This window comes from Pteropus vampyrus, unplaced genomic scaffold, assembly GCF_000151845.1.
Source record: "Pteropus vampyrus isolate Shadow unplaced genomic scaffold, Pvam_2.0 Scaffold1881, whole genome shotgun sequence".
Taxonomy (NCBI): Eukaryota; Metazoa; Chordata; class Mammalia; order Chiroptera; family Pteropodidae; genus Pteropus; species Pteropus vampyrus.
This window is the reverse complement of record NW_011890662.1, coordinates 26,910-38,869: the sequence shown is the minus strand read 5'-3', so window position 1 is coordinate 38,869 and position 11,960 is coordinate 26,910. Positions and strand designations below refer to the sequence as shown.

At 46.9% G+C, this 11,960-nt stretch overlaps 3 protein-coding genes across 4 annotated transcripts; 1 reads left to right on the top strand and 2 right to left on the bottom strand.

Moving 5' to 3' along the window:
* The first annotated feature begins 44 nt into the window (after positions 1–44).
* On the top strand, positions 45–2,065 carry LOC105310288 (intraflagellar transport protein 172 homolog). Of its 2 annotated transcripts, XM_011386476.2 has the most exons (4): positions 45–344; positions 535–626; positions 819–952; positions 1,958–2,065. In XM_011386476.2, exons 1-3 carry the CDS (start codon positions 236–238, stop codon positions 906–908), a joined length of 291 nt encoding a protein of 96 aa, XP_011384778.1. In that variant the 5' UTR covers positions 45–235; the 3' UTR covers positions 909–952; positions 1,958–2,065. The 2 variants fall into 2 exon arrangements, with proteins under 2 accessions (XP_011384778.1, XP_023382426.1); XM_023526658.1 differs by lacking the exon at positions 1,958–2,065 and having other exon boundaries at positions 819–960.
* Positions 1,041–2,549, bottom strand: LOC105310289 (keratinocyte-associated protein 3). Its single transcript, XM_011386477.2, has 6 exons — positions 2,446–2,549; positions 2,121–2,305; positions 1,978–2,037; positions 1,608–1,814; positions 1,347–1,481; positions 1,041–1,242 (listed from the first exon to the last, which is right to left on the bottom strand). Exons 1-6 carry the CDS (start codon positions 2,471–2,473, stop codon positions 1,135–1,137), a joined length of 723 nt encoding a protein of 240 aa, XP_011384779.1. The 5' UTR covers positions 2,474–2,549; the 3' UTR covers positions 1,041–1,134.
* An 82-nt stretch (positions 2,550–2,631) lies between these two features.
* LOC105310290 (nuclear receptor-binding protein) lies at positions 2,632–10,501 on the bottom strand. The gene is made up of 17 exons (XM_011386478.1): positions 10,028–10,501; positions 9,718–9,840; positions 9,426–9,527; positions 8,969–9,058; positions 8,783–8,823; positions 8,320–8,414; positions 6,779–6,862; positions 6,528–6,586; positions 6,257–6,355; positions 4,663–4,795; positions 4,381–4,486; positions 4,183–4,233; positions 3,962–4,097; positions 3,736–3,789; positions 3,583–3,646; positions 3,263–3,318; positions 2,632–3,185 (listed from the first exon to the last, which is right to left on the bottom strand). The coding sequence occupies exons 1-17, from the start codon at positions 10,235–10,237 to the stop codon at positions 3,081–3,083; spliced, it is 1,608 nt and encodes a 535-aa protein (XP_011384780.1). The 5' UTR covers positions 10,238–10,501; the 3' UTR covers positions 2,632–3,080.
* Between the last annotated feature and the right edge of the window lie 1,459 nt (positions 10,502–11,960).

Here is an 11,960-nt window from a genome sequence, read left to right as displayed (position 1 = left end):
TCATCACTGCTCTTAGGAAAAGTAGAAGCAGAGGAAACAGCTGAAGCCGTGACTGTGACCCTCAATCCAAGGAGCATCATTTATGGTTGAAAGGATAGCTCAGAGACCGTCCCCCGCCACACACACTCACCACCCTCAATTTGCCCTGCATGGCCCTGCGTAAAGCCACTGTTTCCTCTATTCTTCCCAGGAGGCCCAGAGAGAAGAGGTTCGAGACTGGGTGCTCACGGTCTCTATGGACCAGCGGCTGGAGCAAGTTCTGCCTCGAGATGAGCGCGGTGCCTATGAGGCTTCCCTGGTGGCGGCAAGCACTGGAGTCCGGGCACTGCCCTGCCTCATTACAGGTACAGAACCCTACAGCACCCTACATTCTGTGGTGGGTAGAAAGGAGAGAAAAGCAGCAGGATCAAGAAACTTTTACTGTGATTCAGTAAAGGATAAAGAGGATAAGAACATCCTACTTTCTACCCCTTAATTAGTTTTCCCCCTCAATCCCTCTCAAACCTCAGTTCATCTTTTTTTCTTCCCCCACAGGATATCCCATTCTGAGGAACAAAATTGAATTTAAGCGGCCAGGGAAGGCAGCTAACAAGGACAACTGGAATAAGTTCCTTATGGCTATCAAGGTTAGAGAGGGAGACTTGAAGGATGGGGCAGGGAGAGCAGCACTGAAGAAACAATCCCACTGGAAGGGTGGGATTGTCAAGAAGGTCCTGAGCCCTGCTGTGCATACTGAGCTGGAGCTGATTTTCTTTATAGCAGGAATGTTTTTCTCAGCACTGATGAGTTCCTCTCTTGTTCTTTTTGTTTGCTCACAGACCTCCCACAGCCCAGTGTGCCAGGATGTGCTGAAATTCATCAGTCAGTGGTGTGGAGGGCTACCCAGCACCAGCTTTTCCTTTCAGTAAATACTCAGGGAAGAGTATTAAGTTCTCTCTGTTATTAAAGCCTTGTAAGTAACTGAGACCACTGTATTCTTTGATCAAGGTCACCCCCCAACACCAGCCCAGTGCCTTTTTCCCCCCAAATCAGAATCAGAATCAAGAAGAGAAGTTCTTTTATTACAACCATTTATATCATCCAGTTCCCTGCCCCCACCTTCATGGCCACAATCCTCATGGCCCATTACCTGCCCTAAGCCCAACTTTTCTGTGATGCCTGGATTTCTTGATTTTGAACAAGTAGCTGTTCATTATCTTGCCTTTTACATTTAAGATGTTCAAGCTCTGTCAGTTCCTCTAGCTGCAGAAGAGGGGTGGAGTTAGTACTCTGGTTGTGAATTATAGTTCAGTTATCTTTTCCACACAACCAATTTGTATTGAACCCTTCTTGTTCATCATCCTTACCTGCCTCTGTAGCCCTTCCTTCCGGCAGGGCCCAACCCCACGGAGGGTGAGTGCTGCCACACAGCAGTAACCAGACAGAACAGCCTCTGCTGCAGACATGAGCAAAGAAGGGATCCAAAGAGCCAAGGCTGTATCCTAAAAGGTGAAGAGGATAGATAGATCGGGGGGTACTAGTAGGAAGCAGGGCAGACATGGCAAGTTGGAGTGATTAAAAGGGCAGATCAAGGCTTTGTGGTCTGCAAAAAGACTGAGAACACTCACATAGATTCTTGTGGGGTCAAAGGGGCAGTCAGAGTGTCCAGGCCCCTGATCCAGCGGTATGGAAGGGTCCAGCAGTCCTGGATGGCAGTCGGCAATAAGACGGCGGCCACCATTGGCCACAGTGAGTGATACAGCCAGGAGGAGGCCCAGGGAGCAGGCAGTGGACAAGAGCAGGTTCGCCACAGCTAGTACTAGCAGGGCCCAATGCTGGCCGGGGCAGAAGATCAGGTGAGCAGCCTGTAGCGGGGGCCACTCTCCCAGCTCACTCTCCATTTGAGAGGACTCCTCTCCACTTAAAGATGAAACTGAGTCAGCCCCCATTTCCCTGACATAAGGCCCCCTCATTAAAGCTCCAGAAATCCCCCCTCACCAGTCGTGGACGAAGAAGATTCCTGGATGCCAACAGGGCCACAAGTCCCACGGAAACACTCTGGAAGACAAAGCCTGATGCCCCAGCCGCTCTCTGCCGCCCGCCCGCCCAAGACCTGACCCTGGCCCGCGCGCTGCGCTCACCAGCAGCCCCGAGCCCACGGAGATGACATTGGCTGTGGTGTACTCTGGAGTGACGGCACCGCGAGGATTAGCTACGTGCCGGAGAACGGTGCCGTGCAGCACGGCCCCCAGCAGCAAGTTCACGTGGCCCACCAGGATCAGCGCAAGGCCGGCGCGCATAAGCCGCCAAGGGCCCTGGGCTGCGTCTACGAAGCATGGGGGAGGGGCAGACCTGAGCCTGGAAAGGAACTGGGAGGCCCCTCCTGGCCACCCCAAGCCAACCGGAGGCCATAGGACAGGTAGAGAATGGGTGTAGGGGAACAAGACCAAAGGGACCGGAAGTTACCGAATCTGCAGAAACGGCAGCTCCGCATCGCGTTCCTCTGCACAAGGCCGCCAGGCAGTTATACCTGGCCCCGGTCCCTCCCTCGCTCGCAGGCCAGTTCCGCCTAGTTCCGCCGCATCACTACCTGAAGGCCCAACATCCGCGCCCCGCTCCCCCTAGCGGGGAAGGCGCAAACACACAGGACGCTTTTAGCAAAAAGTAGACTTTTATTACAGCAGCAACTGAGGCGAATCAGAATGGCCCCCTAGGGCCACCACTGCAGCACCACCCTTCTCTCCCGCCCCGTCCGCCCCAGCGGGATTGTAGAATTCGGCTCCCCCAGCGCCCGTGGGCCCCCTTTCCACACAGGCAGGCCAGGAGCCGGCAGATCAGCTACTAGCCCCCAACTAGAAGGCGGCTGCTGAGAAGGCCCAGGCCCCCGTCTGTGCAAAACAAGTAAACAAAGTGCTGAGGGGAGGAATAAAAGGGGAAGGGGTAGGGTGATGCTCAGAACCAGGGAGCCCCAAAGCCCTCCTGAATAATAAAGGAGAGAAGGGGCTTCACAGGGTAATACTGACTGGGGGGGAGGGGCAGGAAGGCTGCAGCATATCTAGTGACAGCCACAGCTCAGATTAGAGGCCTGGCCCAAGTGAGCTCTAAGAGGAGACGGTGACAGCGGCTGAGTTGAGGGTGCTGTTCCTGGCAAAATTGAACTTGTTCAGGGTCTCTTCTAGCAGAGAAGTCAGCCGGCTCTGGTCAGCCTGGGGGAGAAGAGCTCAGTGAGATGGGCTGAGAGCAGAACGGAGGTAGCCAGGGCAGCTGAAGGCAGAAAGCTCACCTCACTTATGAAGCCCAGCTGCACCAGCTCAGCTGCCAACTCAGGGATGTTCTCATCTGACAGAGGAACAAGAGAGGGTGAGTATGGTGTGGGAGTGAGGGGCACAGGGCCCTTTGCATAGCCCCAGTCAGGTTACCCTGGCTGGGAAAGAATGATACAAGCAAAGCTGTCAGATCTACCTTTAATTTTAAGGGCTAATATATTCATTTTATGTAAGTCAGTGTGTGTTACTGCCTTGTCACCTTCCCCACCCCTGAATATGTTCCTCACAGATAAGACTCATAGACTTTCCCATTCTCTGAGGGAAAGGAGAGACTCACTTGGCATCAGGTCACAGCTCAGGTGCCGGTTCAGTTTGTCCTCCAGCTTCAGCAGAAGTGTTAGCTGGAGAACAGAACAGTGAGAAATTGAGGTTCGTCTGCCCTGCCCTCTGGCCACCCAGCTCTATATGCAGCCCTGGCCCTGAGCCTTACGTGGTGTTTGACTCCCTCCTCCACTGACTCAATGTTGCATTGCATCAGCACCACCTAGGAGGAGGGGACAGAGAGGGTTACTAGAGACCAGTGAATGACATGTTTGCCAGGGAGCAGAAACACATTATTTTCTCTAATAGACATAGTCTTATTTAAGATGTCCTCTCTCTCTTCCATGGTGACCGTGCCCACACCCACCCACATCCACATCCATACAGCCCCCCACCTTTCGGGTCTCCACCTCAGCTGGTTCAGGTGTTGGAGTCTTGACAGAAGGCGGCACCACAGGTGATGTCACCTCCTCCTGCTGTGGCTGTTGGGGCCGAGGCAGCCCAAAGGCTGTCAGGGGGTAGATCCCATTCCTAAAAGGAAATTAGGTCACATGGGCTCTGTGGATACCTTAAGTCACCCATACCTGCTTCCTCAAGGAAGCCTTCTCTCTCTCACCTGACATCTTCAAGGAATTTATCTAATTCCAGAGCTGGTGACTGAGAGTACCTGGAGGAGAAAAGATAGAAAAAAAAAATGGAAGGAAATAAGCAAAATAGCAGATTCAACCATTCCCAGACAATGGACAGTTGACAAAACCCTCAGGATGGTGGTGACCAATCTGTCCCTTTCAGACCTTTTTAGTTAGTTACTCACAAAGTCTGAACTGGTTCTCTTCCTGGTCCAGCAGGGATTTCAGCCAGTACAGCACTGGTATCCATGTTTTTGGTGATCTCCTCCAGCGCATTCTCTGGGATCATATCTGGAGGGCATGATGGAACAGGAAGTTACGGATAGATAGTCATATTAATGTCATAAAACAGAGGTCCTGTGGGGTAAAGAATCCCTTTGGAAGTAAAAGAGGAAAGACAGCATGCCAGTGATAGTTACAAGGCTCCATACTGGAAGAAAATTCCTAAAAGGGCCAAGGGAACTCACGTTGGTGTCCCACAATGCAGTGGGCAGCAAGAAGTTTGAGTGAGGGCACTTCAAACAGTGCTGGGTGGAACAGAAGTTCTCTGGCTGTTGGTCTGCGAGCAGGCTCAGACTGCAGGCACTTTTGAATGAACTCCTAGAAAACAGAACAAGTGAAGGAGTTTGACAATCACCCCACTGTGTTCATCTTTATCTCAATATACTTAGCACAGGATTTGGACATACTAGGTACTCAACTCTGGTTGAGGGAACAAATTACTAACTGTATTTGAAAGGCTTCGAAAACTATAAAGTATTATATAGAAGGTGTCATTCATCGTCTTTTTGGTTTTAATTATTTTTCTGCTGTCTAACCACAAGCTCTCTCTTTTACTATTCACACTTATGATTTTTTCCCTTATTTTCTTCTTTATTATCCCATTCATTGCCTGCCTACCTTTTCTAACCCTCACCAAATTTACCTTCTCTCTTCTAAAACTTACCCACTGAGGTCAATAAAATTCACCATCTTTTTATTTCCCAAGCCTTGTACCCCAATTTCCTTTGTCTACTATAGTCATTTATTAAATACACTGGATTTCCCATGCATCTTCTAAACCTCACCTTCTACACCTCCTGTACAATTAACCTGCTTTCTTCCTTTCAATCTTGAAGGCCAACAAGGTCATATACCTAATCTTTCCCTTAACGAACCCTAACAATGAACTAGACATTTATTCCACCATAGCCTCAAGGCTTCCCCCTAGCCTTTCTTTTCTCTCCTGCTTCCTTTCACACTTACCTAATAATTTACAAACCATCCTTGTCTGGACTCCCCTGTCCTGACTCTGCTTTCTATATCTGCTAACTCACAATGCTTATATCCTTTAAATCTTAGCTCATTATTTTGGGGCACTCTCCCTAACTAAAACTACAGTTGGCCCTTGAATAACAAAAGTCTAAATGGCACGGGTCCACTTATACATAGAATTTTTTCAATAAATACCTGAAATGTTTTCAATCTGTGGTTGGGAATCCACAGATGTGGAGGGCAAGCTGTATGTATTGTTCTAAACTATTTTATACAAGGAACTTGATCATGCGCAGATTTTGGTATCCACAGGGGATCCTGGAACCAATTCCCCGCAGATACCAAGGGATAACATAAGTTTTTGAGGAGTCAAAGGTATATGCGGGTTTTTGACTTCAAGGTAAGGGAGGGTCAGTACCCTTAACCCCTGCATTGTTCAAGGGTCAACTGTATATAAATATAAAACCCAAAATGACTTATTTTATTCATTCAAATTGATTTATTTAAAAATATTAAGATGACTGTGTGATTATCTGAGGTAGCCATCAATTAAATACACATAGATACACCTAAAGTAAATGCATAACCTTTAACCCTATATTATCCATCTTAAACCCCTAATCTGCGTATGTATACAAAAAGACATGATAGACACTGCTTCGGGAAACGTTCACTGCTTTTGCCTGTCCTCTCTCTGCTTTATGTTCTCTTGCTCTTAGAAGAGAGCATATTCCCAGTAGGTAGAAAGGAAGAACAACTGAAGACACTTCAAAGTTCTGTTGAGAGAGTGACTCTGAAGATTCTTACCCTCTGTAATGGGTCTTCTAGAAGCTGGATGGCACTGCTGATGGCTTCCTGTGGCACATATGAGGACTCTCCATTGCCCTGAATCTCCAGCACTGCCATCTGCAGCGAGTGGAGGATAAAAAGGAAAGAAGAGATCTAAGAACCTCGGTGTTTCCACAGTCACTCCCTCAAGACCAGTACCTTACTTGTCCTCCCCCTCCATTTCCCCCCCTCCATCTTCTAATCTGACCCCTTTCCACCACACCACCCCTCCCCCTTGAGGTTTCCTCACCTCCAGTGCACACATGCCAAAGGAATAGATGTCCACTGCCGTTGTCACATTAGTGACTTCTAGAGAAAACAGGTAAGGTTTTGGTAAATCAGAGGATGGGAGCAGGGGGTGGCAGAAATGCCTTTAGAAAACTTCTTGTATTTTTTCATGTTGTTCAACAGGAAGCCTAGAAGTTTCAGCAATGTTACCTCTGGTTATAAGGTAGAAACCCTGGGGCATGGGGAGAGGGCAGAAAAACTAGGATGCCTCACCTCCATACTCTGGTGCAAAGAAGTGTAGATTCTTCTGTTCTTCCCGACAAGTCTTCACATGATTGTTGATAGTGTCAGGAGCCACTGGGAGTAGGGGAGACACCCACAATCTGACCACCATCAACAAAGCATAGTCTCACTCCAGAGAGGCCCCCAAAAGCCAAATTCTCTCCTTAAGTCTCTAACCCTCAACAGGCGCAAACTTATCCCTTTCCCATCATGAACTACAGACTAAACATGATCATCACCTACCTCCCTTTTCTCAGGTCTACTGCTTCTTACCTAAGGTCCCTAATTCAGTAACAAAGGCTCCACACTAAACTAACAGGTCTATGCGGGCTTTGAGCTAGTCAAGGAGCAACGCAGCCTAAGGAAAAACTTTTACTCGTGACCTGTTCACATTCCCCAAAGCCCAAGTACATCTAATCCCTGAAGACATGAATTATGTTTGGTCTAGTTCTTTCATCCACCCTGCAAATAGCATAAAATAACAGGCAGCCCTTCCTAATGTGGGATAATTAGATATCTCAGAAACGTGGATACAGAATAAGAAAGATACAACAAGTAGATATCTTCCTCCTTATCCACCTCTGCTGACTTAAACTCAGAAATAGCTCAAAACTGAATCACTACAAATCAGTTTCACTTTTAACTCACCAAAAATTTCAGACCCATTATGTCCCCTTATCAGCCTCAACATTGCCTGCCACAGGGCTGAATGAGGAACCAGGGCCAGGCCTGATTTGGACTCACTTGGATCATAAACAATGACTACAAGTCACAGAGAGTCTGGGAGCACAGTATGGTTGGGGGGAACCAGCCTGATAATGAGGGGGAACAAGAATCCAGGATGTAAGTGGCCAGCCAGGCAGAATCCACAGGAAACAAGCAGGTTATGGAAGGGTAAGCAGGTGGAGGGCTGGTAAGGAAGAAGCCAAGCAGGCATAATTAAGCAGGGAAGGTAGGGGAACAGGGCTTGCTCCCACGACTGCATGCACTGGGCAGCCGCAAAGGGGAGCAGAGGAAGCACAAACAGAGCCCCAAGTGGGGCAGAGGGAGCTCTCACCATTAGCAAAAATCCTATGAAAGACTGTTGGGAACAGAGCAGCCCGTAAGCGGGAGGGAGGAAAACAGAGAAAAGTTGTGAGCAATGGAGCAGCCAAGCCCCAGACAAATGGCCACACAAACATCACACAGACACGGCACACAGAGATGTTAGACACTGCACACAGGTACACGGCAAATGAAAGCACTCACAGCAGGCACAGCCTGGAACTTCCTTTGGTAGGGTCCGGCCCCAGAGGCTCAAGTTAGACCTTAAACCCATCTCTTGCCCTTTCCCAATCTCCTATCAAGATCTCTGTATTTACCCGGTTTCCACTAACTGGCCTCTTCCTATGAATTACTCCTAGAAAGTTCCTTTCTCTTATCACCAGCCCACACCTCAGAATTTTGCTCAGTTCTCCCCATTCTTTTCGTCTTACCCCCATGGGTCCCAAATTCCCGAGGCTCCCCTGCCCAGAACCTCTCCCTCCCCTCACCAGAGCCAATCTTGATGAGTCCGTTGTGCTGGATGAAGATGGTGTCACAGGTCAGGTTCCCATGGATGATGGGGGGGTCACAGGAGTGCAGGTAGCTGTGGGGGCACTGGGCTGTTAGAGGGGCCACTGGGAAATTAAGGGCAGGGGGAACCCAAGGGTTAAGAGGAGCAAGGGCCTGGTGGTCTCCTGCTGGTCACCACAAAGATAATCCCCACACTCTGAATCTCCATTATGCCTGAGGAGTTAAATAGTTGGATGAGCACTAGGAGAAAGAGGTGGGAAGACAGTACTGTGGTTAGGGCATTCGGATGGACCCTTTAAAAGACCCATGGGGGCCTAGTCTTGACAGTATATGACTCAAAGAAAGTGGGGAGAGGCAGCAAAGAACAGCAGAGTAGTGCTCTGAAATCTGGAGGAACTAAATCAGAAGACATGGGAAAGACACTAACTAGATCCTACTTACCTTAGGGCAGAGAGGATCTGTGTGCACCAGCGCTTCCAAGCCTGGAAAAGAATATGATCAAAAGGTCAGTAGTAATCTCCCTCTCTCAACCCTCCACACAGTTCCCTCTATCCCTTCCTGGTCAGCTTCATAATTAACAATCTTTTTAAATCCTCAAACCAGCTTAAAACTGCTCTCCCTCCATACCTTTTCATTCATAGTCTTGTGGTTTTTTTTGGTCTTCTTCAGAAATTGCTTAAGACTCCCAGATGACATGTATTCTGTGATAAAAATGACCTGGAGAGGCAAAGCACACAAATAAGGCCTTATAGTAGAAATGATCCCCTACCTGGTGACATACACACCAGAAATATGTCACATTTGGAACCTTGGTTTTTTAAGTTTCTCTCCTGTCGTTAGTACCACTTCCTTAGATTTAATAGGACAATGAAAACTACTGAGCTATGGGAAAGGAAACAAAAGTTCATTCATTTTTGCCCCATCTATAACCAGACAAAAAGCATAGGTGGTAGTCAAAACCTTACTCTCATCTCCACACCAAATGATTCCAGTTGTTTCAAAACTATTTTGTTTTAATGTTTGAATGTAAGAGGAACAATAAATATAACTAGTCTCTGCAGCAAGCTCAGGAAAAAGTTCTTACCCTGGCCTTGTTCTCTTTAATGTCAGCCCAATATTTGTGAAACTTAACAATGTTGAGATGTTCCAATTGAATCAGATTATCGAATACAGCACGGACCTTTTCCTGGGAGCGGGGGAAGACATTGGGATAACAGGGTTAGAAATCACCGTAATCCAGAAGAGCTCTCCCTACTCTACCCCTCCCCAGAAATGCTCTAACCCCAGCATACTCTTAGCCAACTTCTCAATACCAATTCCTCTTTAACACCAGCATTCTAACACCCCATAAACTGCATCATTTCACCATTACCTACCTCCTGCAGCTTGTAGTTCTTGCGCTCAGAGAATTGTACCTCATTCCACACAACCTCTACACCCTCCTCTGTATCCATGGCCAGGTATGCACTGTCAATACCTGGTACATTCCGCTGATTTACCTGAGAAGAAATTCAAATGAAAGGGAGTTAAAGTTACCTCATGAACCCTCAATTTTAATGCTTCATATGATCATCTTCTCCTAGGCTCTGACTTGTTGACGTCTGGTCTGCCTGTCTGAGAATTTGCCCCTCTACTTCTCACCACTTAGAATTCACCCTCCCAAAAGTAACACTACCATCACCTTACCTCTTCTCGCCTCTTCTGCCAGCGCCCACAGGGTGACTCTTCCAAGATCTCAGACTCATCTTCACTTTCTTCTTCTTCCTCTGGAGAAGCAGCTGAGGTTGTGGAGGTCACAGGAGGTGACACTGATGTCAGGCCAGGAGCTGAAGATGAGGATTCTACCTTTGTGTCTGAGCCACTGCTGAGTACTGTCTGGGACTCCCCTTCCGACATGCTTGAACAGACACTCAGGCCTACATTGGTTGGGGCAAGGATAGAAGGAGAAGACAGAGAGGGTCAGGGCTGATCTATAAAAACTTAATCCTAAAAACCTCATGTGGGTTAAGATGAAAGTAAAACATATACTTCCTTTAAATCCAAAATCAGAATTAGTCTTGTCTGAACATTAAAAAATTAACTACTTTCCTAATCTAGAGAAGGGAAGTTATTTTGGTTGAAGATGACCCACCCCGGGCAGGGGGAGGGGAGGACATAAGATTTATGGCAGTATAACCCACCCTTAGTGAGGTTCAAATGAACAGCAAAATCAGGGCCCCCATTCATTCTCAGGAAATACCCACCCAACAACCTTCCTTTTGAATCCTCACCTACGCCTATCTGCACTGAGCTCAAGAACCAAGCAACAAGGGCACCGTTCAGAACAGATGACTTCAGACTCCAAAATGTTCCACTAATCCAGCCTGAAGGCTGGACCTGCAGCGCACTCAACCAGTTATCCTCCTGAAACCCTCAGCTGATTGATTCTTCTAGAGCTAACCTTGGCATTTACTATCCATCCCTTCTACACACAGAATAAGCCTACCAGTCCATAGTGAGGCTACCCTAAGCCAGGTGACTGGCAGTGTTAGTGACTTCATCCCTAATGATCTCACCTTCCCTGTGATGTAAGAGTGGCAAATGGGTATTGGTTAACATTTTTTTCATTCACTCATTCAACAATGTTTATTAAATATTTACTGTGGGCCAAGCACTGTCCTAGGTGCTTGGGATACAATGGCGAAAATCAAAAAAGATGCTCATACCCATGCGGCCACAAATTGAAGGCAGATCTGACACTTTAAAGTGTCACCTTTCATTTCATCTTTCATTTCACCTACATGACTTAAAAGCACCATACCCTGGGGCACTGGACCTGACAAATGTACTCCTTTCAAATACAAATAACTCAAGATACAGCCTTTAAAGGAAAAAGTACTACATAGTATAACATTTTTTCAGGGACATGGCTACTGAAGAAAAAAGAATTCTCAAAAGCTAAATGTTACTAACTGTTCAGAGAGTCATAGGACAACCATAGAATGTTATTCTAGAAAGGCTTTGGAGTTGAAACCAGCATGTGCTGGAGTCAAGGGAGTGCTCTCCAGTATGAAAATGATATTCTGGAAAGTAGAGTTGCTCCTCTAAGTCAGTTCAGAATACAGAAGCCTCTGATGAATACTAACCTTTTGAAAAACCCTCATTCCTTTTTAGAACTTTCAGATGCCCCTTCTGCCCATCTCTGTCTCCAACCTACATTGTGCTTAATTCAAGTTAGGAGAGTTTTATTAGATGACATTCTAGTAAATACCAGAGGGCAACAAAGCACTACAGAAAAAATCTGGCAAGATATTTTTCCTGTTATTTTCTAGTGTCTTGACTATCGTAGATTTTATTCAACCAGCCAGGAAAGCTACAATCTGCATGTCTTAGCAATCTACCAGAAAAGGAGTTAGAGATCATTTTCATTTTTCTTTCCCTGAAAAGTAGCTAACAGTAAGAAAGTTCATATGGATTACTTTCTAGAGGAGTTATATTTATAGAATGGATCTTGAATCTGAACAGCTAAGTAAAATTTCCAGCTAGATTACACGTGGAAATACTAGTGGAATTTAATACAAGAAGCCTGTAAACAATGAGCTCTAAAAAAACCTCTAGACCCAGGGCACGGACAATTAAT

Excerpts from the sequence above, each read along its gene's own strand:
- LOC105310288 (XM_011386476.2), top strand. The coding sequence starts at position 236 with ATGGACCAGCGGCTGGAGCAAGTTCTGCCTCGAGATGAGCGCGGTGCC. Across the intron at positions 345-534 it reads ACTGCCCTGCCTCATTACAG|GATATCCCATTCTGAGGAAC; the intron begins GTACAGAACCCT and ends CTTCCCCCACAG. Across the intron at positions 627-818 it reads AGTTCCTTATGGCTATCAAG|ACCTCCCACAGCCCAGTGTG; the intron begins GTTAGAGAGGGA and ends GTTTGCTCACAG.
- LOC105310289 (XM_011386477.2), bottom strand. The coding sequence starts at position 2,473 with ATGCGGAGCTGCCGTTTCTGCAGATTCG. Across the intron at positions 2,038-2,120 it reads CCGTGGGCTCGGGGCTGCTG|AGTGTTTCCGTGGGACTTGT; the intron begins GTGAGCGCAGCG and ends TTTGTCTTCCAG. Across the intron at positions 1,243-1,346 it reads AGGAAGGGCTACAGAGGCAG|CTAGAGGAACTGACAGAGCT; the intron begins GTAAGGATGATG and ends CCTCTTCTGCAG.
- LOC105310290 (XM_011386478.1), bottom strand. The coding sequence starts at position 10,237 with ATGTCGGAAGGGGAGTCCCAGACAGTACTCAGCAGTGGCTCAGACACA. Across the intron at positions 8,415-8,782 it reads CAGATCCTCTCTGCCCTAAG|CTACCTGCACTCCTGTGACC; the intron begins GTAAGTAGGATC and ends GTGCCCCCACAG. Across the intron at positions 3,790-3,961 it reads CTGAGGTGGAGACCCGAAAG|GTGGTGCTGATGCAATGCAA; the intron begins GTGGGGGGCTGT and ends CCCTCCTCCTAG.